This window comes from Haliotis rubra, unplaced genomic scaffold, assembly GCF_003918875.1.
Source record: "Haliotis rubra isolate DU_JTF1 unplaced genomic scaffold, ASM391887v1 Scf585, whole genome shotgun sequence".
Lineage (NCBI taxonomy): Eukaryota > Metazoa > Mollusca > Gastropoda > Lepetellida > Haliotidae > Haliotis > Haliotis rubra.
In genome coordinates, this window is record NW_025767285.1 from 395,713 (window position 1) to 421,909 (window position 26,197).

Below are 26,197 nucleotides of genomic sequence, written 5' to 3' on the forward strand. Positions count from 1 at the left end.
ACCCGATAAGGTTTTTAGGTTTGTTAACTCCATACTCGTGGGTTTTATCAAAGTGATAAACACATGGGACCTGTATAGCTTTCGAATTTCCTCCCACGGTAAGGTGTGTAACAGGAATACTGTTCAGGGCGGTGTTAAACCCAACACTCACTCACTCACTCACTCACTCACTCACTCAGTGAGGACCAGGTTGTATGTTGTTCAACTCACTGGGCAATATTTCAGCGATAATACCACGGTTGTCAACAACGGCATCTGGACCAGACAATCCCGTGATTGACATCACGAGTGTTTGACATTCCAGTCAGAGACAACTCGACCGTCGCCTCACGACAATCATGGGTTGATGACCAGTGTAACGTGGATCCATACTTGGTACACTATTCTTGGTGCTTGAAACAAGATCAACAATCCCCGCTGTTGTAGTTTAGTTTCAAGTACAGTGACAATATCAAACATGCAACCCCTAGCTTTCATCTTTTATAAACCGGATATATTTATCATGGATGAAAATCACTTTGTACATGTACACGCACCAAATACCTGCCAACTTAACAATATGTACACATTCCTCACAGTTTTTATTGACTATGATATGACATTAACAAACAAACACGAATTCAAAGCGTTATGTACCATGTGTCTACGACAATTGAGGTAACTTCAACTGACTGATTAAATCCTCAGTCATACATTTAGGAAACAGTCGCTCATTTATTTTATTTACCCCATTTCAGATAATTCATTTACCCTAGTTCATATAATAGATTTACTTATATTTAACAACTGTCTTCAGTAGAGCTCAGTCACAACTTAAGAGCGCCTGTGAATTCCAAGTCACAACACAAACGTGAAGGAGAATTTTAATGGCAGGCACTTGGCAAGTCGCCAACCCCGAACAACGTCACTCTACAAGAGACAGTGAGAGCGATATACAGCTGCACATTACGTTTGTTTACATTATGGAAAGCATCTTAACAACACGCATCATCCACTCTAACTAATATTTGCTATGCACAACTGCTTGCTACACACATTAAAACAGTCGTAAAAAATACACCAGGTTTTTTCACAAGCGTTTCCCTTTTGTGAGCAGGTTTAAAAAGCTGCACTGAGTAAACCCGCCTACTTCGTTACTCTTCCAACACATTGCTCAGTTTAAGGAAATCAGTACGTCCATTGTGCCTCAGAAAACATCATTTCTGCTCCATTGTAACCCGTGTACTCGTCCATAAAGCTCCGCCACTGTCCATTGAGCGCCGTGATGGACAACCTACAAATGTGTTGCTGCATACAGCGATTGTGTTACATCAACCGCATGGCTGGACTCAAATGAAATGTGGTATGAAAGGTTGTATAAAGGTGCTTTAGTTATTTCATAAGGTCTTTTTAGGGAGCAGTTCAACAGTTCCGTGACGGCGAAATTAGTTAGAGTTTCGTAACATATCATAATACACACACACAAACACACACACACACACACACACTCACACTCACCGTCACCCCCCGACACACACCAAGATACAAAATACACGATATACAATTGCAACTATGTCATAATTGATATATTTAATAATTTTTAATGAAATTAATTAAAAGAAAACAATGATAAGACTTTATTGTAAAGTATAAAAGCTGAAATGTTCACTGCCGACATGCCAACCGGCGAAGGCGACCTCAAAACCACCTAACACCACCTGTCCAGTGAATATGTGAATTTATTAACAAAAGTTGTGCATCACTAACGCACAAGCTTCGTGTTACTAGATGCGTATCTTTGTGCATTTTACTTCGCATTTATATACTCATGTTGTCCAGTTCCAGTTCTAAAATATAATGGTTAGAATTAGAGCTGCTGTTTATAGGCTTTAAATGTGATCAGCCTGAAAAGTGGATTTTACCGGATGAAAACGAGCACACCTGTTATCTTCCAAACCCTAAACCTGCAGACCTGTTTGTAATTAATCCACGTACACCTCCTACCCTCAAACGTGGAGATCTGTTAGCACCCATCTCCGAACGAAGGTCTACCTGTTACCCCCTACTCCAAAGGTACAGACCTGTTAACCCCTTCCACAAACATGCACGCTTGCAGTCACCAAAATCCCCAGAACGTACAGACATGTTACCCTCTTATCCTTAATAGTACAGACTTTTTACCATCGCCACCCCGACCCTAAACGCGCAGACCTTTTACCCTTCCTCTACCCCTCGGTTCTAACTGAAGAAATTAATGTTGTAATCCGACTGCAAACTTTTGAACCGCCCCCCGAGTCATGAGCATTGCAGCACACGTTTGCTGCTCTTACATGTTATTAAACCCACTGAACCCTGTTTTATGATGACAATAAAGTAGTTAAGCACGGTGAGACGTTAATCAGTGTGGAGAATAGGGACAATTATTTTTCAAAATGTGTCACGGACAGACTCGGTTTGTTGAATGGACCAGATAACAAGGTGGCTCCTGTAACAGAGGCGAACACAACCTTCAGCAACGTACTTTAATTCTTCTCAATGAAACTGAACCGTAAATGTACTCTGTCCTGCACTTTGTCACATCTATTTCAGCGTACTAACTACAGGGAAACCTCGACAATCCGGACGGTGACTTTTACGGACAGACGTAACGCGGACTAACCAGTGTGGAGTTGTATAATAGTGAGGTGGACTGATGAGAGTCAGTATGGTTTTACGCCGCTTTTAGCAATGTTCGAGCAATATCACGGTGGGGGACACTAGAAATGGGCTTCACACATTGTACCCATGTGGGGCATCGAACCCGGGCTTTCAGCGTGACGAGCGGACGCTTTAACCACTAGGATACCCCACCTCCCCGGTCTGATGGGATCCAGTGTGGCGAGGTATATAGTAACGAGGTCGAGAGTGACGAATGACGTTACTAAAATACTATTCAAAACCTCATTAAACCAACCAAACTAACTCTTATATTTCCAGAACGTCATCCAATCCGGAGGTTCCTGGTACTCATCAACCCCGTGAGCGGCAAGAGGAACGCGAGAACGATATTCAGACGTAACGTGGAGCCTATCCTCACGTTGTGTGGAGTTCTCACGGAAGTCATAGGTGAGTACAAACGTTTCCATTTATCAGTTCATAGTTCATGCAAAACCTACAGATTCTTACAAATCTTACCGGGACAATAAGCTCAGACGTCGCGGTTAAACTTCGTATTCCGTCCAACAGTTCCTGGCATCTCAAGAGGTCAGGGTCAAGGTCAAAATTGACGTGTTCTAAGACACACGGAGAGGAAACTCATTGCTTTGTTGATTAATAGATTACTTTACCGCAAGGGGATTCGCTCATGCTCAGAGATCAAATTCACAATGGTTTACACGTAGACTACAGCTGCGATTGTGGTTTGTCGGCTATATCGTTTACGTCAATACTTTTAAATGAAAATTATTATATGTTCTTAACAAATATATCACGCACTTTTGATAAGTAGACAGCTAATATGTTGTCAATGAAGCCCGCTAAATTACGTGTAATATTGGTTATTCCAAATTTAAATATATGTCCCGAGTAATATATAACTCTTCTTGAAAGGGTGGCATTATGTCTTTTTATGTTGTGTCATCTTTGACTGGAGTACTTTGCCCAATCAGCACACTTGCCCATCCCTTTTCCGTAATTATTGCATATCAGTAGTACAATGTAATTCACAAAGGCTTGCACTTAGTCAAGGCATATTTACTAAAAGTCAAAGAGACCCGCCCATCGGATAATCTCTTCCTGAGGGCAGATTGCGTGTCACATCAATCAAGGAAATACGTTCCCTGTGTTACACACTGAGGCCAGAACATATGGTTTGCCATATATAGTGACCCGAACGATTTAAACCTCAAATTAAAACCCTGAATGAAATAGGTCGTCATCTTCTTTTATCCCCACACTACAAACGTATCATATCATCCAAGAACATGATTGATGGTGTTTAATAATCGCTATTGAGCAGTTTACTTTTTATATAAGTACAAGGACTATCCTCATCATTTTAGCGCCATCAAAGAACCCAGAATTCCTCGACGACATCTAACACCTCTTTGCCCGCCATAACGACTTCGAGGCTTTGTTGTATATAAACAGACGCCCTTATATTGGGTAACCTTGGCCTATCCCTGTCTAACCAAACAAAAACCAACAGCACCTTTAAGTTATTAGAATTCCGACAGCATGGTATTTTCACCTCGTAAATATGAGTTTATGACTTTATTATTCAATGTAAAACATAAATTACCTTTTGCTGCCTTGCACACTGAATAATCACAGTCTTTGTGGCTATGGATGGACGCAGACTTCGCCTGACGCCAGGTGATTCATACAAAATGTCCGCATGACAATAACTACTCTGCATATTTATGTAATAATCACTTCGAGGTGTAATTTGATAGGACATGAATGTGATTTAAAGTTGGGGGATTAGCTGCAGGGACTCGGTTTATTCAGGGCCCGTAACTCTCTGCACTAGGCAAATTGGCGCCGAACAATTCTACTGCTGTTTTATGCTGTCTACTTATCAGCTTGTCAACACAAGATCGTTTGTGCTATGTGTAACCCTGATGCAATAATTTTGAAACATTATTGAATTGTCAAATTTTAAATGCACCAGTAACCCCGGCATCCCACCTGCAAACATGCATCGGGGATCTGCATAGGGATGCAGGTGAGCGCCGCCTGGCGGGGTGTCATCTCGATAATGTCATTTCCTTGAATTAATTTTGGATTGAGCCATTCAGATCGATATGGTTATTACACCGGGTATTAGACCAACCCGTATGAACATATGCTTAAGACGACTCCCCAAATGGGGTTATTTAGAATATTATTTTTTTACTTTTAGTGTTGAATGTGTCAATGGTTACACAGCAGCAGCTTGATATTTGGCTGAGTAAGATTTACTTACAAAGACGTCAACAAGTGCTTCCTGTCACTGCACGACACACACCCTGATTCTGGGTCAGAAAGGGGCCCAGTGAACTCCGTCTCATAAACCTGAACATTAAAGTAAGGGCCGCATGGTCAGGCTGTGTGACTGATCTTAGGCGGATCCAGAGGAGGGGTGCACACACACACACATACACACACACCATTCTCAAAAAGCTGTATCCGCCCCTGGCATCCTTTCAGTTATCGTATGGTGTGGGACCGCCTCCATGGTCTACACAAAGTAGTAATTGGAGCCTTTGCTGGAGACGAAAAGGGCAGTGGTTCGATCCCCTACTGTATCATACCATGATGGATGAATATAACAGAAGGTACTTGTTGTTGCCTTGCCTGGCACTCGGCATTACAGATATACAACAAGGGGAGATGAGCTCGGAGTCAGCACAATGTGCCTAGTGAGGTATCTATGTTCCACTGCGTCACGGTATCAATAGCTAGCACCATAAACAGACACTATATGAATCAATTGTAATTAAGTGTCCCTCGTTTTTCGTCAAATCCCCATACACACAAAAACGACGTTTTCGTTTTCTCAGTGTTGATGCAGTCACTGCATTGCTTAGTCTAGATTCGAATTTTAAAGAACATTCACTCACTTCCACACAAAGCTGTTCCGGGTTTGAATATTACTGTTCAGGCGGATGTACAGGACCATGCCTCACCTTTAAATGTTTCATGTGGTCTGCAGAGGTACAGTTACTTCTTAGAACGATTAACGATATATCGATTTCTCTATACTTGGAAACGAAGTGTCGATATCATACCACTGTGTTACTCTACTGCATGTTACATCGTGTAACCGGATTACACAGTCTAACCCTACCCAATGTTGAAAGGTACATAAAGATATACATGTCTCTTTACAGTGACAGAGAGGCCAAAACATGCTGAGGAAATATTGAAGAACAGGGATCTATCCGATTTTGAGGGGCAAGTTTGGGGTTTTTTTCATATTGCGTAATCAAATTGAAAGGAAATAATTTAAGTCAGATTGACCTTCTTCGGAATACGGCACGAGGCAAGTTTAACGGTGTGTGGAACACAGATGAAGATGGTTGGATTTGTGTAGATGAAAGTTCACTGTCGGTTCATGGCTAGTGTAAGATGTATGAGGTCCCGTATACATGTACTATATAAATACAGTGTGATATGTTCACCTGTATACATGTACTATATAAATACAGTGTGATATGTTCACCCGTATACTTGTACTATATGAATACAGTGTGATATGTTCACCCGTATACATGTACTATATACATATAGTGTGATATGTTCACCTGTATACATGTACTATATACAGTGTGATATGTGTATACATGTATCACCTGTATACATGTACTGTATACATACTATATACATACAGTGTGATATGTTCACCCGTATACATGTACTATATACATATAGTGTGATATGTTCACCCGTATACATGTACTATATACATATAGTGTGATATGTTCACCTGTATACATGTCCTATATACATATGTGTGATATGTTCACCCGTATACATGTACTATATACATATAGTGTGATATGTTCACCCGTATACATGTACTATATACATATAGTGTGATATGTTCACCCGTATACATGTACTATATACATATAGTGTGATATGTTCACCCGTATACATGTACTATATACATATAGTGTGATATGTTCACCCGTATACATGTACTATATACATATAGTGTGATATGTTCACCCGTATACGTGTACTATATACATATAGTGTGATATGTTCACCCGTATACATGTACTATATACATATAGTGTGATAAGTTAACCTGTATACATGTACTATATACATATAGTGTGATATATGTTCAACTGTATACATGTACTATATACATATAGTGTGATATGTTCACCTGTATACATGTACTATATACATATAGTGTGATATATGTTCAACTGAATGTGGTGTTTCAGGGTAATTGCTGTGGGTGGGGACGGCTTCTACAGCGAGTGTGTCACGGGGCTTCTCGTCAGAGCTCAGCTGAGGGCAAGGATTGACCCCAATGACCCGGAATCCACCATCACACCTGCATCTCTACCTGTAGGCATCATACCAGCAGGTGGGTAATACACTATCGACCATCACACCTGCATCTCTAACCTGTAGGCATCATGCCAGCAGGCGAATAGTAGAATGTCCGCCATCACACCAGCGTTTCCAAATGTAGGCATCATACCAGCATGTGAGTAGTAGACTGTGGGCCATCACACCTGCATCTCCACCTGTAGGCATCATACCAGCATGTGAGTAGTAGACTGTGGGCCATCACACCTGCATCTCCAAATGTAGGCATCATACCAGCATGTGAGTAGTAGACTGTGGGCCATCACACCTGCATCTCCACCTGTAGGCATCATACCAGCATGTGAGTAGTAGACTGTGTTCACCCATCACACCTGCATCTATACCTGTAGGCATCATACCAGCATGTGAGTAGTGTAGACTGTGGGCCATCACACCTGCATCTATACCTGTAGGCATCATACCAGCATATGTGAGTAGTAGACTGTGGGCCATCACACCTGCATCTCTACCTGTAGGCATCATACCAGCAGGTGAGTGTAGACTGTGGGCCACCACAACCTGCATCTCCAAATGTAGGCATCATACCAGCATGTGAGTAGTGACTATGGCCACCACACCTGCATCTCTACCTGCATCTCTGTAGGCATCATACCAGCATGTGAGTAGTGACTGTGGGCCACCACCCCACATCTCCAAATGTAGGCATCATACCAGCATGTGAGTAGTAGACTGTGGGCCATCACACCTGCATCTCCCACCCTGTAGGCATCATACCAGCATGTGAGTAGTAGACTGTGGGCCATCACACCTGCATCTCCACCTGTAGGCATCATACCAGCATGTGAGTAGTAGACTGTGGGCCACCACACCTGCATCTCCAAATGTAGGCATCATACCAGCATGTGAGTAGTAGACTGTGGGCCATCACACCTGCATCTCCTACCTGTAGGCATCATACCAGCATGTGAGTAGTAGACTGTGGGCCATCACACCTGCATCTCCAAATGTAGGCATCATACCAGCATGTGAGTAGTAGACTGTGGGCCACTGTGGGCCACCACACCTGCATCTCCAAATGTAGGCATCATACCAGCATGTGAGTAGTAGACTGTGGGCCATCACACCTGCATCTCTACCTGTAGGCATCATACCAGCATGTGAGTAGTAGACTGTGGGCCACCACACCTGCATCTCCAACCTGTAGGCATCATACCAGCATGTGAGTAGTAGACTGTGGGCCACCACACCTGCATCTCCAAATGTAGGCATCATACCAGCATGTGAGTAGTAGACTGTGGGGCCATCACACCTGCATCTCCACCCAATGTAGGCATCATACCAGCATGTGAGTAGTAGACTGTGGGCCACCACACCTGCATCTCCAAATGTAGGCATCATACCAGCATGTGAGTAGTAGACTGTGGGCCATCACACCTGCATCTCCACCTGTAGGCATCATACCAGCATGTGAGTAGTAGACTGTAGGCCACCACACCTGCATCTCCAAATGTAGGCATCATACCAGCATGTGAGTAGTAGACTGTGGGCCACCACACCTGCACATACCAGCAGCATGTGGGAGTAGGCATCATACCAGCATGTGAGTAATAGACTGTGGGCCACCACACCTGCATCTCCACCTGTAGGCATCATACCAGCAGGTGAGTAGTAGACTGTGGGCCACCACACCTGCATCTCCACCTGTAGGCATCATACCAGCATGTGAGTAGTAGACTGTGGGCCATCACACCTGCATCTCCACCTGTAGGCATCATACCAGCATGTGAGTAGTAGACTGTGGGCCATCACACCTGCATCTCCAAATGTAGGCATCATACCAGCATGTGAGTAGTAGACTGTGGGCCACCACACCTGCATCTCTACCTGTAGGCATCATACCAGCATGTGAGTAGTAGACTGTGGGCCACCACACCTGCATCTCCAAATGTAGGCATCATACCAGCATGTGAGTAGTAGACTGTGGGCCACCACACCTGCATCTCCACCTGTAGGCATCATACCAGCATGTGAGTATTAGACTGTGGGCCATCACACCTGCATCTCCACCTGTAGGCATCATACCAGCATGTGAGTAGTAGACTGTGGGCCACCACACCTGCATCTCAACCTGTAGGCATCATACCAGCATGTGAGTAGTAGACTGTGGGCCACCACACCTGCATCTCCACCTGTAGGCATCATACCAGCATGTGAGTAATAGACTGTGGGCCACCACACCTGCATCTCCAAATGTAGGCATCATACCAGCATGTGAGTAGTAGACTGTGGGCCACCACACCTGCATCTCAACCTGTAGGCATCATACCAGCATGTGAGTAGTAGACTGTGGGCCATCACACCTGCATCTCCAAATGTAGGCATCATACCAGCATGTGAGTAGTAGACTGTGGGCCACCACACCTGCATCTCCACCTGTAGGCATCATACCAGCATGTGAGTAGTAGACTGTGGGCCATCACACCTGCATCTCCACCTGTAGGCATCATACCAGCATGTGAGTAGTAGACTGTAGGCCACCACACCTGCATCTCCAAATGTAGGCATCATACCAGCATGTGAGTAGTAGACTGTGGGCCACCACACCTGCATCTCCAAATGTAGGCATCATACCAGCATGTGAGTAGTAGACTGTGGGCCATCACACCTGCATCTATACCTGTAGGCATCATACCAGCATGTGAGTAGTAGACTGTGGGCCATCACACCTGCATCTCTACCTGTAGGCAGCATACCAGCATGTGAGTAGTAGACTGTGGGCCACCACACCTGCATCTCCAAATGTAGGCATCATACCAGCATGTGAGTAGTAGACTGTGGGCCATCACACCTGCATCTCCACCTGTAGGCATCATACCAGCATGTGAGTAGTAGACTGTGGGCCACCACACCTGCATCTCTACCTGTAGGCATCATACCAGCATGTGAGTAGTAGACTGTGGGCCACCTCACCTGCATCTCCAAATGTAGGCATCATACCAGCATGTGAGTAGTAGACTGTAGGCCATCACACCTGCATCTCCAAATGTAGGCATCATGCCAGCAGGTGAGTAGTAGACTGTAGGCCATTACACCTGCATCTCCACCTGTAGGCATCATACCAGCATGTGAGTAGTAGACTGTAGGCCATTACACCTGCATCTCCACCTGGAAGCATCATACCAGCATGTGAGTAGTAGACTGTAGGCCACCACACCTGCATCTCCACCTGCAAGCATCATACCAGCATGTGAGTAGTAGCATTTGTCATTCATCCTGGTTGTATCTGTCCCTGACGCCCTACCAATGAGGAAAGCCCTAAGTCACTAAGGTCGTTAACGCAAACCATTTTGGTGCTGCCCAAGATATGGTTGAGGACACAGGGGCCAGCGACACTTGTCCTGGCTATGACAGTGCTGGTACTGCAAACTGCTCGCTTTCTGTTGTAAGGTTCTGGTGACTTCATCGTGCAGTACCTCCACGGCACCAGGGACCCCACGACGGCAGCGATACACGTAGTTCTAGGTACTCTAAGCCTGCTATTATCTCACGTTGTAACACAGGTTGAAATGTTGTCACAAACCCAGTCACACACTTCATCATACTAGTCATCATACGTGTCATCTTGCACATAATCATACACATCATCACACTCATCATCACACACATCACACTAGTCATTACACAAGTCGTCACACAAGTCATCACACTTGTCACCACAATCGTCATCATGCACACCATCACATCCGACGTCACATGACAAGCTTGAAAGCCGCCGTACATACCATCACACACGCCATCACGCATTACATCACACGCACCATGAAACCGACCAACCAAAGTGCGGATTTACCTTGCAACGGTGTCGTATATGAGATATGGACCATTTAGAAAAATCAGAATATTTCCCAGATTAAATCACAAACACTTTTTACATCGAAGAAAAAGACCAAACAGCCTTCGTATGTAAAAATATTTTCGTTCTTTTTCTAGGAAAATGTCAAAAAGCCAACGTTGTCAGCGTATTCAAGGGCAGACAATTGTGTTGTTATTCTGGGCTGCTGTTAGGGTTTGGTTTGATTGGCGACATCATGAATGACCTTGAAGGGTACAGGTGGATGGGGTCAGCTAGATTCAAGATTATACCCACAAGGTCGGTGATGAACAGGCGGATGATTGACATTGAAATGGATTACTTGACTGACACGTGGCAGACGCTGAGCCGCAGTGTGTATGGCATTGACGCTTACGTCATAACATGGCGGCCCGAGGAATCCAAGATGGCGGCATGTTTTGGTGACAGTGCTCTCTCTCTGTATATCACAGGCAAATGCAAGTTGTCTAACCACATGAAACAACTGAGGAAGGTCCAGCTTCAATCAAAAGACTGTGTATGTGTTCACTGAATAATTTTCATTGTTACGATTGTACGTATGTGATGATAAAAGTTTGTTATTGTCTGTCGTCACACCTAGCAATATTCGAGCTATAAGATGTCGGTCAGTAAACAATCGAGTCTGGAGACGACAATGCAGTGATCCACATTGTCAGCAAAGATCCACGACGTCTGCAGTGTACGAAGACACGCATGCAGTTACGTCACCGATTGTGGCCACCCAATCCATTGGTAGCATTATACAGTAACTGCCATCAAAAATTGAGGGGCTCATATACTAACATACTGTAGAGGGCCACTGGTTGGAGTTCGCACGGAGCTTCCAGATATACAGTGAAGTTCCCTTAAGACATCTGCTTGTGTCAGCAAGCTTTGGTCTATAGTTGTGTGTACAGTCCACATAGTTTTTATAAGATGAGCACATATGGGTGTTGCCACTTATGCATTTTTAAGAGCCTTTTTTTGAAATAACATTGAATATGACTAAGAGAGCATGAAAGATGAAACATGAAAATGTAACCTTTTTCGAAATATGTTGGTTTGAATACGGACACTGTGGGATATTTAGCGAACCACTGTATATGACTATGCGTGTAATCCTTCAGAAGTACTGATTGACTGACTGAGTTTGGTTTTACGCCGCTTTTAGCAATATTCCAGCAACATCACGGCGGGGGACACCAGAAATGGGCTTCACACATAGTACCCATGTGGGGATTCGAACCCGGGTCTTCGGCGTGACGAGCCAACGCTTTAACCATTAGGCTACCCCACCGCCCCTCCTTCAGAAGTAGGTGGTAACGTTCTCAGTGTGGCAGATATGGATGTCACTGACGTCATTTGTGGTTAGGGTGAAGGTCGACATATCTTACGACGTAACGATGCTCTCCCCCTCTCGACTGAATCAAACAGTCTTTGCGCGTGCCTGCACTGCCTGGATCGTTACCATGAATAACGACCAGCCGACCAATGCGTCATTAATGGGCACAACAGAGCACGTGTACACCATTATGATACTCTATTGTGATTCTCTCGCCTTTGTTGTGAAGTAAACTGATGCAGGCAAAGTTGGTCGATTTCACACTCAGTATAAAAGTTCGGCTTTCCGTATACCTTCCGAAATATAACCGACATTGTAATGTTCATATTCTTCAATATTGTGTGAAAAGCAAAAACACATCTGTAAATTAGCAAAATGGGAACTTCAGTGTATCGGAATTTTGACTTTTCATGCTGTGTCATTAACACGTACCCTTGAGTAATAAACATCCTCTTAAAGGCAAATTCTGAAATACGTATTAAAATGTCACGCTCAGTGAAGTTTCAAGTGCATTTTCACGTTGATTGTCAGACAGGTTTAATTGTATTATTTTTTTGGGGGAAACAGACGAATAATTGAGCATTAACAAAAAACTTTATGTTGATGATATTCACTACATGAGTTAAATGACGTGTTCTTATGATATTCGAATCATGTCGAGAATATAACTTTATACCCACAGATATTTGTTACTCGTATGTTTCTAGTGGGATTATGACTTTGTGGACCAGCTCCGGGTCCAGGGATTCCGAGTCCGATTCCCAAACACCCCCCAGCTACAGACGCCGGAGGGTGAGGCCCTGCTGACAGACAAGTACTACCTCAACTGTGACGGTGAGGTGGTGACCATCGACAGACCAGAGTTTGAAGTCAGGTATGTAGACTAGCGAATGAAGATACGTAACTGCTGCTGATCTTAACCAACAGCTCGTATCAAATGCATTTGTAAATTGTTAAGCACCGTTTACTATGTATTTTCATATGTACCATTACCATTTCATTATATAATAGTGTGCATTAATATTAATAATTATGTTATTAATTGAAATGAACAAACTCTGTTTGATTATTTTCCATTACCCCCTGGTTGTTACCACGTTGTTCACCCGTTGCACCTAAGAGCTGGGTTCACTTTTTAATAGCTGCGTACTAGGCCTAGGGCTGGACGCATAGGACGAGTAACCCGGATACCCGGGACGGGTGGGTAATGAGTTGGACCCGGGTACCTGTCTCAATACCCGGACCCGTTATGATTATGTGACTAATAAATTAAACAATGTAATATGTTATTCTTTCATAATTAAAAGGTTGTATGGTCTTTAAAGATGTAGATATAATTATGCAGTAACCTGTTTTGAATACGTGGATAAGATATTGAAAACTCGAGATTTTAGCCCCCGAGCTGAAGAAACAATTGCCATTTCTTGCAAATTTGATGTCAGAAATTAACATAACGGAAATCCGGGTAATAGGGGGTGGGGTACTCGGGTAGAAAATTTGGACCCATCCCAGCCTAATGCATACGGTATGTGGAGCCTGTTCTGGTATATCCCACCGTGTTATTGCTGGAATACTGCTTGAAACGGCTTAAGACCGTACACAATCAGGCATATATTGTAGTATTGATGAAACGTAAAATAAATGACTCTATGTGTATAACGGGTGCTAATGGTCGAAGCTGGAGCAGGAAAACCAGTGGTGGATGGAATGAATGTTACTATTGTCATAGGGGCGGTTGGGTAGCCTAGTGGTTGAAGAGTTCGCTCGTCACCCCGAAGACCCGGGTTCGATTCCCCACATGGGTACAATGTGTGAAGCCCATTTCTGGTGTCCCCGGCTGTGATATTGCCATTGCTAAAAGCGGCGTAAAACCATACTCACTCACTCACTACTGTTGTTATATATCGACTTTTTTTAAAAATATGTTTTCTTTTCAGGTTGCATCGTGACGTGGTATCACTGTTTGGAGACAGTTCCGTGCGCGACATGAACAACAACGTCTTTGTATGGTACAGGTCCACGGAGACGACAGCGCTTTGATGATAATAACCCAGCCAAAGGCTTAGATGGTACTTTCAAGTATGGTGCCAATCTTGTTACAGGCGTATCACCCCAGTGTTTAACCCTTCTTATAACTCGAATACTGCTGACAGCAGCGTTAAACCTTTCCTTAACTCAGTCTGTTGGTATTCCAGGTAAATGGAATAACTAATGCTGTGAGAGCGGTGGGGTAGCCGAGTGGTTAAAGCAGACGCTCGTCACGCCGAAGGCGAGTTAGGTTTTACACCGCTTTTAGCAATATTCCAGCAACATCACGGCGGGGGACACCAGAAATGGGCTTCACACATTGTAGCCATTTGGGGAATCGAACCCGGGCCTTCGGCGTGAAGAGCGAACGCTTTAACCACTAGGCTACCCCACCGCCCCTCACGCCGAAGGTCTGTGTTCGATTTCATACAAGGGTACAATGTGTGATTCCCATTTCTTGTGTTCCCCTACCTTGATATTTCTGGAATATTGCTGAAAGCGACGTAAAACCTTACTCACTCACTGACGCAGTGGGTATAACATCACATGCTTCTCAAGGCTTCAAGGACTCTATTGTAACACAGTCATGCTACAGCTGTGTGTACATATTAAGAGGGGTATGTCACTGCCCCTAAAGGAGTGTTGCAGTCTGATCCACAATAAATTATGCATGATGAGCAGTGTTGGGTATTGGTATTTACTCAACTGAACCTACATGTATTGTTATTATATTTGTTTGGCATATAACCCACAATCCATGTCATCTACAGACACCGTATGTCAACTTGTGTCCGATGCTTGTGACATTCAACGTCTATGTATATCTATTGTCAGGAGGTTGCAGTACATGTCATACATCCTCCATCCATTGAATAACCAGTACTACCCATACATTGTCACATGTGTACATCAAGGATCACCCGTACATTGTCACATTTGTACATCAAGGATCACTCACAGATTGTCACATTTGTACATCAAGGATCTCCCACAGATTGTCACATTTGTACATCAAGGATCACCCTCAGATTGTCACATTTGTACATCAAGCATCACCCTCAGGTTGTCACATTTGTACATCAAGGATTACCTCAGATTGTCACATTTGTACATCAAGGATCACCCGTAAATTGTCATATTTATACATCAAGCATCACCCTCAGGTTGTCACATTTGTACATCAAGGATCTCCCACAGATTGCCACATTTGTACATCAGGGATCACCCACAGATTGTCACATTTGCTCATCAAGGATCACCTACAGATTGTCATATTTGTACATCAAGGATCACTCACAGATTGTCACATTTGTACATCAAGCATCACCCTCAGGTTGTCAGGTTGTCACATTTGTACATCAAGGATGTCACATTTGTACATCAAGGATCACCCGTAAATTGTCATATATTTATACATCAAGCATCACCCTCAGGTTGTCACATTTGTACATCAGGGATCACCCACAGATTGTCACATTTGCACATCAAGGATCACCTACAGATTGTCATATTTGTACATCAAGCATCACCCTCAGGTTGTCACATTTGTACATCAAGGATCTCCGAAAGATTGCCACATTTGTACATCAGGGATCACCCGTAGATTGTCGCGTTTGTACATCAAGGATTACCCTCAGATTGTCACATTTGTACATCAAGGATCGCCAACAGATTGCCACATTTGTACATCAGGGATCACCCGTAAATTTTCACATTTGTACATCAAGGATCTCCCACAGATTGTCACATTTGTACATCAAGGATCTCCCACAGATTGTCACATTTGTACATCAAGCATCACCCTCAGGTTGTCACATTTGTACATCAAGGATTACCTCAGATTGTCACATTTGTACATCAAGGATCACCCGTACATTGTCACATTTGTACATCAAGGATTACCCTCAGATTGTCACATTTGTACATCAAGGATCTCCCACAAATTGCCACATTTGTACATCAAGGATCACCCGTACATTGTCACATTTGTACATCAAGGATCACCCTCAGATTGTCACATTTGTACATCAAGGATCACCCGTACATTGTCACATTTGTACATCAAGGATTACCCTCAGATTGTCACATTTGTACATCAAGAATCTCCCACAGATTGCCACATTTGTACATCAGGGATCATCCGTAGATTGTCACATTTGCACATCAAGGATCACCTACAGATTGTCATATTTGTACATCAAGAATCACTCACAGATTGTCACATTTGTACATCAAGGATCTCCGAACGATTGCCACATTTGTACATCAGGGATCACCCGTAGATTGTCGCGTTTGTACATCAAGGATCACCCACAGTCTGTCACATTTGTACATCAAGGATCACCCGTAGATTGTCACATTTGTACATCAAGGATTACCCTCAGATTGTCACATTTGTACATCAAGGATCGCCAAAAGATTGCCACATTTGTACATCAAGGATCTCCCACAGATTGTCACATTTGTACATCAAGGATCTCCTACAGATTGCCACATTTGTGCATCTAGGATCACCTACAGATTGTCATATTTGTACATCAAGGATTACCCTCAGATTGTCACATTTTTACATCAGGGATCACCCGTAGATTGTCACATTTGCACATCAAGGATCACCTACAGATTGTCACATTTGTACATCAAGCATCATCCTCAGGTTGCCACATTTGTACATCAAGCATCACCCTCAGATTGTCACATTTGTACATCAAGCATCACCCTCAGGTTGTCACATTTGTACATCAAGGATTACCTCAGAATGTCACATTTGTACAGCAAGGATCACCCACAGATTGTCACATTTGTGCATCAAGGATCACCCGTACATTGTCACATTGGTGCATCAAGGATTACCCGTACTTTGTCACATTTGTGCATCAAGGATTACCCTCAGAATGTCACATTTGTACAGCAAGGATCACCCACAGATTTTCACATTTATGCATCAAGGATCACTCACAGATTGTCACATTTGTACATCAAGGATCACTCGTAGATTGTCACATTGGTGCATCAAGGATTACCCGTACTTTGTCACATTTGTGCATCAAGGATTACCCTCAGAATGTCACATTTGTACAGCAAGGATCACCCACAGATTTTCACATTTATGCATCAAGGATCACTCACAGATTGTCACATTTGTACATCAAGGATCACTCGTAGATTGTCACATTGGTGCATCAAGGATTACCCGTACTTTGTCACATTTGTGCATCAAGGATTACCCTCAGAATGTCACATTTGTACAGCAAGGATCACTCACAGATTGTCACATTTGTACATCAAGGATCATCCGTAGATTGTCACATTTGTACATCAAGGATTACCCACAGATTGTGATATTATGTAAACACAGGGTCACAATTAACCGTTGTTTGCCACATTAAATACATTCAGCATCACTAATGGATTGCCAAACATATATTATGTATGAGGCGTAAAACTAAACTCACTCACTCATATCATATACATTCGGCATCACCCATCGATTGCCACGTGTGCATCTGTCATCGACCCATTGATTGTAACATTTCCACATTCAGTATGACTAACAGATTCTCACATGTGTGTATCCTACAAAAGCATTGTAATTTCTAATCTGTTTAAAACGAAAATTATCTTCAGGAAGAACTAGTTGTTTTGAACGCAAATCTTCCTATGGAAATAATAAATATATGTGCAGATGATAACGTTTCTTGTCTCACACGACGTGGGGTCAGGTGACAGGAGACAGATGCACCTGTCACGCCACCTCGTGACATGGCACGCCACCGTGTCCCAGACGGAATATACTGATACCACATCGATGTCTCACGGGTAGATAAATAACGGGACTTCTGTTTTTTCGTTGATAATTACATATCATTACCATGACAGCTTCAAATTACTTTTGCTATTTCCCGAAAATTCAATTGTCGATGAATTCATTGTTCATGTTTCTTCCCTTACTGGAATATGCGATATAAGTATGCTCCACTTATTAAAAGGTTAACTTATACATTGTTAATATTTTTATGATGTTTTTGTTGTTTTTTAGTATTTTTGTTTTAATGTACAAGAACTGTTAATTGTGAACCGTTAAATATGTTAATCGCGACCTCTAGGGGATTCGTGGTGATAGTGAAGGTGGTTGGGTGAGCTATGTCCAACTGACTGGTCTAGAATCGAGTATATGGGATCGGGTGGTTACAGTTTGTGTGCTTGCTGTTAAATGCCGCAGTCGCCAAGTTGCCAGCAATGTGCCAGTTCTGTATATGATCGAGTCTTGATCAGCCAATCACGAGCATCGATCTACTCAGTTGTCATACGAGGACATGCATCAACCAAATCAGCAAGCCTGACCACCCGATCCCATTAGTCGCCTCGTTAGACCAGATTCTAACCCAAATCTTACGGTTGGGATGGTTGCAATGGCTGACCTAACTAGCTGTGTTGACGTGACCCTGAGACGTGGATCGTTGATCACTGATTTGTCTGTCAGATTCAATCATGAGAGGTGGCTGAACATTCAGCTAAACAACAAAGGACCTTGGTACTCTTTAACGCTTTTACAGGCGGCAATTAACCCTAGAACACTGTCAGGAAGAATATTTCCACAAAGTGACGAGGTATTCTCTTTGGGTGATGACAAATTTGAAACGTGAGTCAGTTTAGTTGTACGCCGCCTTTACCAATATTCCAGCAATGTGACGACATCTGAAATGGGCTTCACACATTGTTCAAAGATGGGGAATCGAAACCTGATCTTCGGCGTGACGAGCGAACGCTTTAACTACTAGGCAACCCCACCACCCCTTAAATGGTAAGGGATGTCCGCTTAAACATAATGTCAACTTTAGGGATGATACTCATTCCTTTGTAGTGTTAAGCCCCTGGAGGGATGAATGTTCTCGAAGACTCTCCAAATCAGCAAGACAATCAATTACCACCACGAAGGAAAATGTTGAAAGATTACATGTTTGTGGACGATCTACAATTGACCACACGCCCCATAACCAATATAATTGACATCTATCATGCAGAGAGCAGAGAATACGGAATGACAAAGGATTCAGCAGGCTTCATGCCAAGGCTTCTTACTCCCGATCTCTCGCGAGAATTTACGTTGTTTTCAAGCAGGCCAGCTCATTTTGTAAAGTGATTCGTAACCATGAATGACTCCCGGATTCCACACAATTAGCCAGAGGCTAAACAAAAGTCATAGTGTTTTGTTTTCGTATAGTGCCTATCCATGCTCATGATGTTAATCACTGGATTGTCTGGTCCAGATACGATTATTTACAGACTGTTGAGTGTTTCGTGAAACACCAAACAAGGTGGTGAAAGGTATCTTCTTTGGATACACGACCAACGCAGCTAATCAGAATGCTAACCTAACAATAAGTGAGCGAACACATGATCTACTCACTGCTGTCATATCAACACGTACAGTACCGTGCATCTGAACGCATCATCTAATCATAGTGTAATTTAAACAGCAAGTGGTGCACACAGAAGTTAAAGTGGGCGATCTTGTTGGAGAACTTTCAACCACTGTTCCAACTGAGCTAAGCACATGATTTAAAATGAGAGAGTATCTCAATGAACAGTCAAAATTATGGGTACGATAGAGAGGTTGCCCGAAAATCTGAGAGCGTAAATTTTCGACTGGGGGGGCAAGTATCGTCGAACGGGTGGTTCTGCAACAAGAAATGGGTCTCTGACCCAAACTTTACAACACGAAGACAAGATTGGAACCAGGTATGCCTGAATGAGGAAATGAAACGTCATTGTTTTTTCTTGATCTGAAAATGCATATTATCTTCAATTTTGCTCTACGACAAAGTTAAAAAAGGGATGTATTTCAACTGTCTATTTATTACTTTTTCTTGACCTTTTCAATCGGATATGCAAAATCAAAACAAAGGAAATTTGTCCATGAAATTCAACTTAAGCTACCCTGTATAAATGATCTCATATCGTTCAGTGACGGGCAAGCAGCTGTAATATTTTGGCCACCAATTCACCAGTATTAACTATAAATAACAAGGAGACAGATGAAACAAACTTGTCTGTTTCATATTTAGAAATCAACATACAGATTCAGTGACTGTTCGACAGGAGAGATGACTTGGAGGTACAATCGACCATGCTCTTTCAACGAAGATTCTAGCACGACATGGTGTGATACTCGATTCTGATTAGCTGAGAGTTTATCAAAACCGTACTTAAATTAGAAGATAAAGCTACTCTGTTTTCAATTTTGCTGTCATTTATCGTTGATTTAAGACCGCTAAATAATTAATGTAGCGGTCTCACGCTAACGCGTTCGGTTTTTAAATTACATTTAGCGGTCTTAAATCAACGATAAAGGACCGCAAACTTGAAAACAGAGTAGCTTTATCATCTAATTTGCAGGACCTTACGAACCAAAAGTGTTTGATCCGGGTTACAGCATTTAAGCTTTTTAAAGTTTTATGGTGAACATTTCCAACTTAGATGCATCAATGACCAAAAAATTGTGTCCAGTGCAATTTTAAAGTTTGACTGGTAAGTTCTTGGGACAAGAAACGCTCACCTTTGTGCGAACACCTGGTATCAAAGACTAATAATCGACTGTTCTTTAACAAGAAATGTCATGGTTATGTGAAAGGGTGTGTCGCTTTTATCCAACAGTTCCACTGCATATGCGTCTCTAAGCATATCCCTCAAAGGTAAGTATGCGAAGTCATTACATTTCTTCTTATTTGAACCCATGAAGATCGGATTAGAATTGGTCTTCAGTAACCCATGCTTGTTGTATGAAGCGACCTACGGGATTGGGTGGTCAGGCCCGCTGATTGGTTGACACCTGTCATTTTGCGTTGATCGATGTTCATGCTGTTGATCACTGGATTGTCAGACTCGAGTATTTACAGACTGCTGCCATATGGCTGGAACATTGCTGAACAGCAAACAGACAAACAAACGTAAACATTGATTGATGAATAACCACAAACATACTGAAAACGTTGGTGAAAATATATACTCTCCCAAAAAAGAAACGCATATAGGAATTTCAACTGTATTTTTATGTTTATTTTGAAACATCTTGTAAGCTTTATGAGTCAATGAAATATAGCGAAATTGCACACTGGGAATGCAGACTTATCCGTCTTTGGCACCAACTCGAGGAAAGTCAGTTTGAGTGTCACATGGAGACGTGTGGTGGCGCTGAAGTCAATACCTCGTGCGACCACCGTGGGCGTCCAGAACTACAGGGCATCGCCTCGGCATCGAACGAATAAGTCTCAGAATCTCGTGTTGCCCAATGACGCAGCCCACTCTGCCTGTAGTGCCTGTGCGAGTTGCTGAAGTGTCTGGGGCTGAGGGTTACGGCGTCGCACCCGTCTGTCCAGGGCATCCCACAGATGTTCGATCGGGTTTAAGTCCGGTGATCTTGAGGGCCAGGGGAGCACATTGATGTTATGGTTCTGGAGGAAGTCTCTAGTGTGACGTGCTGTGTGGGGCCTGGCATTGTCCTGTTGAAACAACTCCATCTGGCGATCAATGATTGGAAGGAGGTGTGGGCGTAGGATATCGTCACCGTTGAGCTGTCAGGTTGCCCTGGATCATCACCAAATCACTTCTCCTACGGCAGGTGATCGCTCCCCACATCATAACACTTCCCGGGCCGAATCTGTCCACCTGGGGAACGCAAGCGTCGGCGAAACGTTCACGTCGACGTCTGTACACCCGCATTCTTCCATGGCGTCGTTCTAATAGAAATCGTGATTCATCTCTGAACCAGATTCTACGCCAATTCGGTAGGTTCCAGGCCTGAACGTTGGTGCACCATTGAACTCGATGTCGACGATGTTGTTGTCGCTCGAGGTCGCCCAGTACGAGGGGCATCTGCTACCGAATTCTGACGGCGATATCTCTCCCAGAGCCGTGAAATGGTGCTTTGGCGAGCATTCATGCGTCGGGCAACTGCACGTTGAGAGTGGCCAGCTTCAAGCAAACCAATGACGATATGACGGGTGGCTTCACTTAGACGTGGCATATTGCGTTCGTCAACAATATTCCAAATACAGTGAATAATCGACAGACAGCGATCAACCTTTTATACCCATCATTGAGACTATCTGATCCCCAACTTTCACGTGCATTGCATGTGAATTGTGTATTCTGTGACACTACACGCCGAAATTGAAAATCATGCTGTTAAATACGGGTATTTTACGGATGGTGCCTTTTGTTGTGATGTTTCAAAACATAAACACCATAGGACTCATAAACAGTGCAAAACCTTTTGCAAAATGAATCACGTTTTATTTCATTGCTACATGAAATTGTTATTTTCATGATGCGTTTTTTTGGGGAGAGTATACTTTGCTGTATGAAATCTTTACGTCTACTTATCATTTAACAGTTTATTCTAGTAACCATAAAGTGTGCTTGTATAGCTGGAATATTGCTGGGTGCGGCGTTGAACAACAAACAAAATAATCATAAATTGCATTTATTGTTCCATGCACCATTGTCAGCATATTCGTTCACTGTAAACAATCATTTAATGATGGCCCACTGTATCTCAACCATGTGTTGAACTCTCAACAATTTTTATTCATCCGTATTAATTAACGAAAGGAAGTCATCTTCAAAACAGTGTCGTCAGTGAATTGTCAGCCCCGTCTTTTCATCTGACTGCGAAGTTGTTCCACCTCGTTATCATGGTCAGCATCCTCTGAGACTAGACAAAGCGAACACTTGATGTGACATCGGGGATTTTCTTCAACTCTCTTCAAAGAAATCGTTTGTCAACCAAGGCTCTTATGTTTTCTACGCGGAGTAGAAAACTGACTTTCAACTATCAATGAAATTAGTTTGACTACAATTAAGGCCGTCGGTCAAATACAGAATTAAATATTGAGTTGACTTCAAATTCGCTTTAATTGTTATAGAAGGAGCTGAGTGTGCCCTCACCATTGCGTGTATTTGAATATTAAAAAGTACTGTGCGTGGTTGTCTGTTTTAGGACGTGAATTCTATTGATAAGATGTTCCTTTTTAGCTTGATCCTTAATTATACATTTTGAAAATGTGGATTTGCCATTAATGGATTTAACAACAGGTCGTACTATAGGATGCCGGTACGAACTGACCATATTTTACAGACCTACTGTGGCCAATGGCCATATACATAGTTTTCACTAAGAGATATTAAGGAGTAGAAGTACATTATGTATATTATATATATTAATATAGTATATCATTATGAGCTTCTCGGTGCGTCTGCTAACTGCTGCAACCAGCCTATACATGCACACTGTCAGTCATATACAATCAGAGGCGGTGGGGTAGCCTACTTCACGCCGAAGACACGGGTTCGATTCCCCACATGGGTACAATATGCCCATTTCTGGTGTCCCCTGCTGTGATATTGTTGGAATATTGCTAAAAGCGGCGTAAAACCATACTCACTCACTCATACACAGTAAACTAAGTTTATAACCGAACACGCTCGTGTCGAACTATCAGATGTGACGAAGTTGGGTTTGGTCCCGTTCAATTCCTGTACATCTTAGTCGAAATGCGGGTATAACGAACTGCGGGTATAAGGAACTAAAAAGGGTGTGGTCCCTCTGAGTTGATTATAACCGTAGTTTATGTACTCCGAAACATCGAGTTCCTCGTAATTAAGAAGTTGGCATCCATGCATCTTCTTAATTCCCTAAGTGCATCACTTAGAATTGCCATCCAAAGATTGATATTTGTTAATCTGTTTAATAAACATTTATTCGATAATAGACGTTTTCACTGTATTTGTAATATTTGGCTTGGACGAAGCACATTTCATGTGTCGTTTGCCTGGTATCAAATCGTTGTTTTGATATTCATTCGCTCATTCACACGTTGTATTACTTGGTGTAAACTTCATGCTTAATATATAAAACCATTCACGCATTCACATATATCAATCTTCTCGAAAACCCACTCACTCACTCACTCTCTGCAGTAAACATAAATTGATGTGTTTTTCTTTTCAAGTTTGGTCAAACACACTGTGTACTTTCTTTTGAACACTAGTTTATGTTTCTTTGTTATACTTTACTCTGATCGAAAACGAGTTCTTTTGCACATAAACATTAATTTAATGTAAATATCAAGAAAAATGCGCCCTTTAATAGTTCGGGAACATGGTTTCATAACTGTCTGTGAAAAACAGACAAAAAGGAATTTTGATATCGCGCAGGTTATCAACGGTAGCAGCGGAAGCTGCGCATAATGAGTGTTTTGTGGCGTGGAGTTGTGTCTGATCCGCGGTATTACGCAAGTCTTTGATGTTAAAATGTCATCCTATTTTCCAAGTAAAGGTTATCCGAGTATCGTGTCTGTGTGATACAACAACAGATAAGTCCCCGCGCGTTAATGTCGTCCCCCTCATCACACTAAGCCCACCTGGCGGTATTGTCAGATCGTTTCCTACCTGGGGGCATAAATTTCAGGTGGCGGAAAATCGTCCTCAAGTCAGTATTGTTTAAATTGAGTTTGCGGAAACAGGCGATTGTTTGCCATAATGAAAAAATATTTTTTATTATTTGTAAAGTTAACATAAAAACTATGAAAAATCAATGTTTATCTCACAGAGTGTTTTACTGTCGAAGGTAGGTCCGAGATTTGACTTGATCGTAGTATGGCGTGAGTCTCTACATTATCGTCAGGCTGGAACACTCAACTACTCACTCAACCACTCACTCAACCACTCAAGGAACGGTGGGGTAGCCTAGTGGTCAAAGCGTTCGCTCGTCACGCTCAAGACCCGGGTTCGATTCCCCACATGGGTGCAATGTGTCAAACCCGTTTCTGTTGCCCCCCGCCGTAATATTGCTGGAATATTGCTAAAAGTGACGTAAAACCATACACACTCACTCACTCACTCACCGAACCAGCCAACCATTAATGAAATTTCGCTCAATCGATGAACCAAATCAGTCAATCAATAATAGGTTATATAACGCAGCTGCATCTGCATGTCCACCCGCCGCCCTCTACGACAAGGACTATCACTCCGTGTGAGTACAAGGCTTCGACCACAACAACATACACAGAGGTTCGTGGACAACGCGGATATTCTTTAACACTCAAGGTTGCGTACAAAGAATTATCTATCTCGCAATGCTAGCCTTGTCACTCGGTGCAGTTTCTACCCTCTTCAGCCTTTTTACCTGTACAGGTGTCACGCTGTTCTGACTCACTAAGGTGATATATATAGCATTGTGTCATCTTGTGTCTATTGTGTCACTACTGCCAACTCAGCAGGTACCCGTGTTATTTACACGGCGCTGCACCTGATTACAACAAGTAGTCTTTTAAAGGAACCTATAGAAGATGTAGACTTTGAGGCAGCCTACCTACAAAGCGTCTTTATATCATTACCATCACCTTGCCTAATAAAGTCGTAAAATTTCACAAAAGACGCTATAATGGCATGTTTTAGGGTTTGTTTACCATATTTACAAAGGGTTTATGAAAGTGCACACTGAGGTTGTTGGATATGGTGTTGTTGGATTTAACGTTACTTTATCATTGAACTGAAGTAATTCTCATCACAATATTTCAAAACGCAAATAAACAATATATATACGACTCATTGTATAAAACGTCATCAGCGGATATACCATGGTTGTGTTCAAACAGTACTGTCAACGAATGATGCAGGGTAGTCAAGTGGATATTGCACTGATTCGTCCAAGTTTAGGTACAAGTTCGTTTCTTCATGGGGTCGTTTCTTCATGGTGTAAAGGGTCACTAAACGTTGCTCACTCACTCACTCACTCACCCACTCACTCACTCACCCACTCACTCACCCACCCTATCAACCAATCAATCACAGCGCTGGTTGTTTTGATATTAACTCACTCACTCTGATTCATGATACCCTGTCCAGCGAATACAACAGAATCCGTACCCATTGTTCAT

At 42.7% G+C, this 26,197-nt stretch overlaps 2 protein-coding genes and 2 long non-coding RNA genes across 5 annotated transcripts in view; 2 read left to right on the top strand and 2 right to left on the bottom strand.

Annotated features, from left to right (window-relative positions):
• The window catches only part of LOC124254841 (ceramide kinase-like), a 30,554-nt gene extending 15,625 nt beyond the window's left edge, over positions 1-14,929 (top strand). Inside the window, exons 3-9 of the mRNA XM_046688689.1 lie at positions 2,956-3,084; positions 5,832-5,895; positions 6,900-7,045; positions 10,459-10,533; positions 11,002-11,399; positions 12,932-13,098; positions 14,162-14,929. Coding sequence (XP_046544645.1) covers positions 2,956-3,084; positions 5,832-5,895; positions 6,900-7,045; positions 10,459-10,533; positions 11,002-11,399; positions 12,932-13,098; positions 14,162-14,264 — 1,082 coding nt within the window. The 3' untranslated portion in view covers positions 14,265-14,929. The remainder of the gene's footprint in view (positions 1-2,955; positions 3,085-5,831; positions 5,896-6,899; positions 7,046-10,458; positions 10,534-11,001; positions 11,400-12,931; positions 13,099-14,161) is intronic.
• LOC124254844 lies at positions 8,384-8,971 on the bottom strand. Its single transcript, XR_006892570.1, has 3 exons — positions 8,884-8,971; positions 8,640-8,822; positions 8,384-8,506 (listed from the first exon to the last, which is right to left on the bottom strand). It is a non-coding gene; the product is annotated as an uncharacterized LOC124254844 (long non-coding RNA).
• A 38-nt stretch (positions 14,930-14,967) lies between the features above and the next one.
• Positions 14,968-18,267, top strand: LOC124254842. The gene is made up of 4 exons (XM_046688690.1): positions 14,968-15,314; positions 15,552-15,585; positions 16,060-16,352; positions 17,066-18,267. Exons 1-4 carry the CDS (start codon positions 14,968-14,970, stop codon positions 17,415-17,417), a joined length of 1,026 nt encoding a protein of 341 aa, XP_046544646.1. The 3' UTR covers positions 17,418-18,267.
• Positions 15,151-17,100, bottom strand: LOC124254843. Of its 2 annotated transcripts, none has more exons than XR_006892568.1 (2): positions 17,038-17,100; positions 15,151-15,205 (listed from the first exon to the last, which is right to left on the bottom strand). It is a non-coding gene; the product is annotated as an uncharacterized LOC124254843 (long non-coding RNA). The 2 variants fall into 2 exon arrangements; XR_006892567.1 differs by having other exon boundaries at positions 16,937-17,069.
• Positions 18,268-26,197: the final 7,930 nt, after the last annotated feature.

Coding starts and splice junctions, on each gene's coding strand:
- LOC124254842 (XM_046688690.1), top strand. CDS start 14,968: ATGTATTGTTATTATATTTGTTTGGCATATAACCCACAATCCATGTCA. Junction 15,315..15,551: donor ACATCAAGCATCACCCTCAG/GTTGTCACATTT, acceptor GATCACTCACAG/ATTGTCACATTTGTACATCA. Junction 16,353..17,065: donor TGTCACATTTGTACATCAAG/AATCTCCCACAG, acceptor TTGTGCATCAAG/GATCACCCGTACATTGTCAC.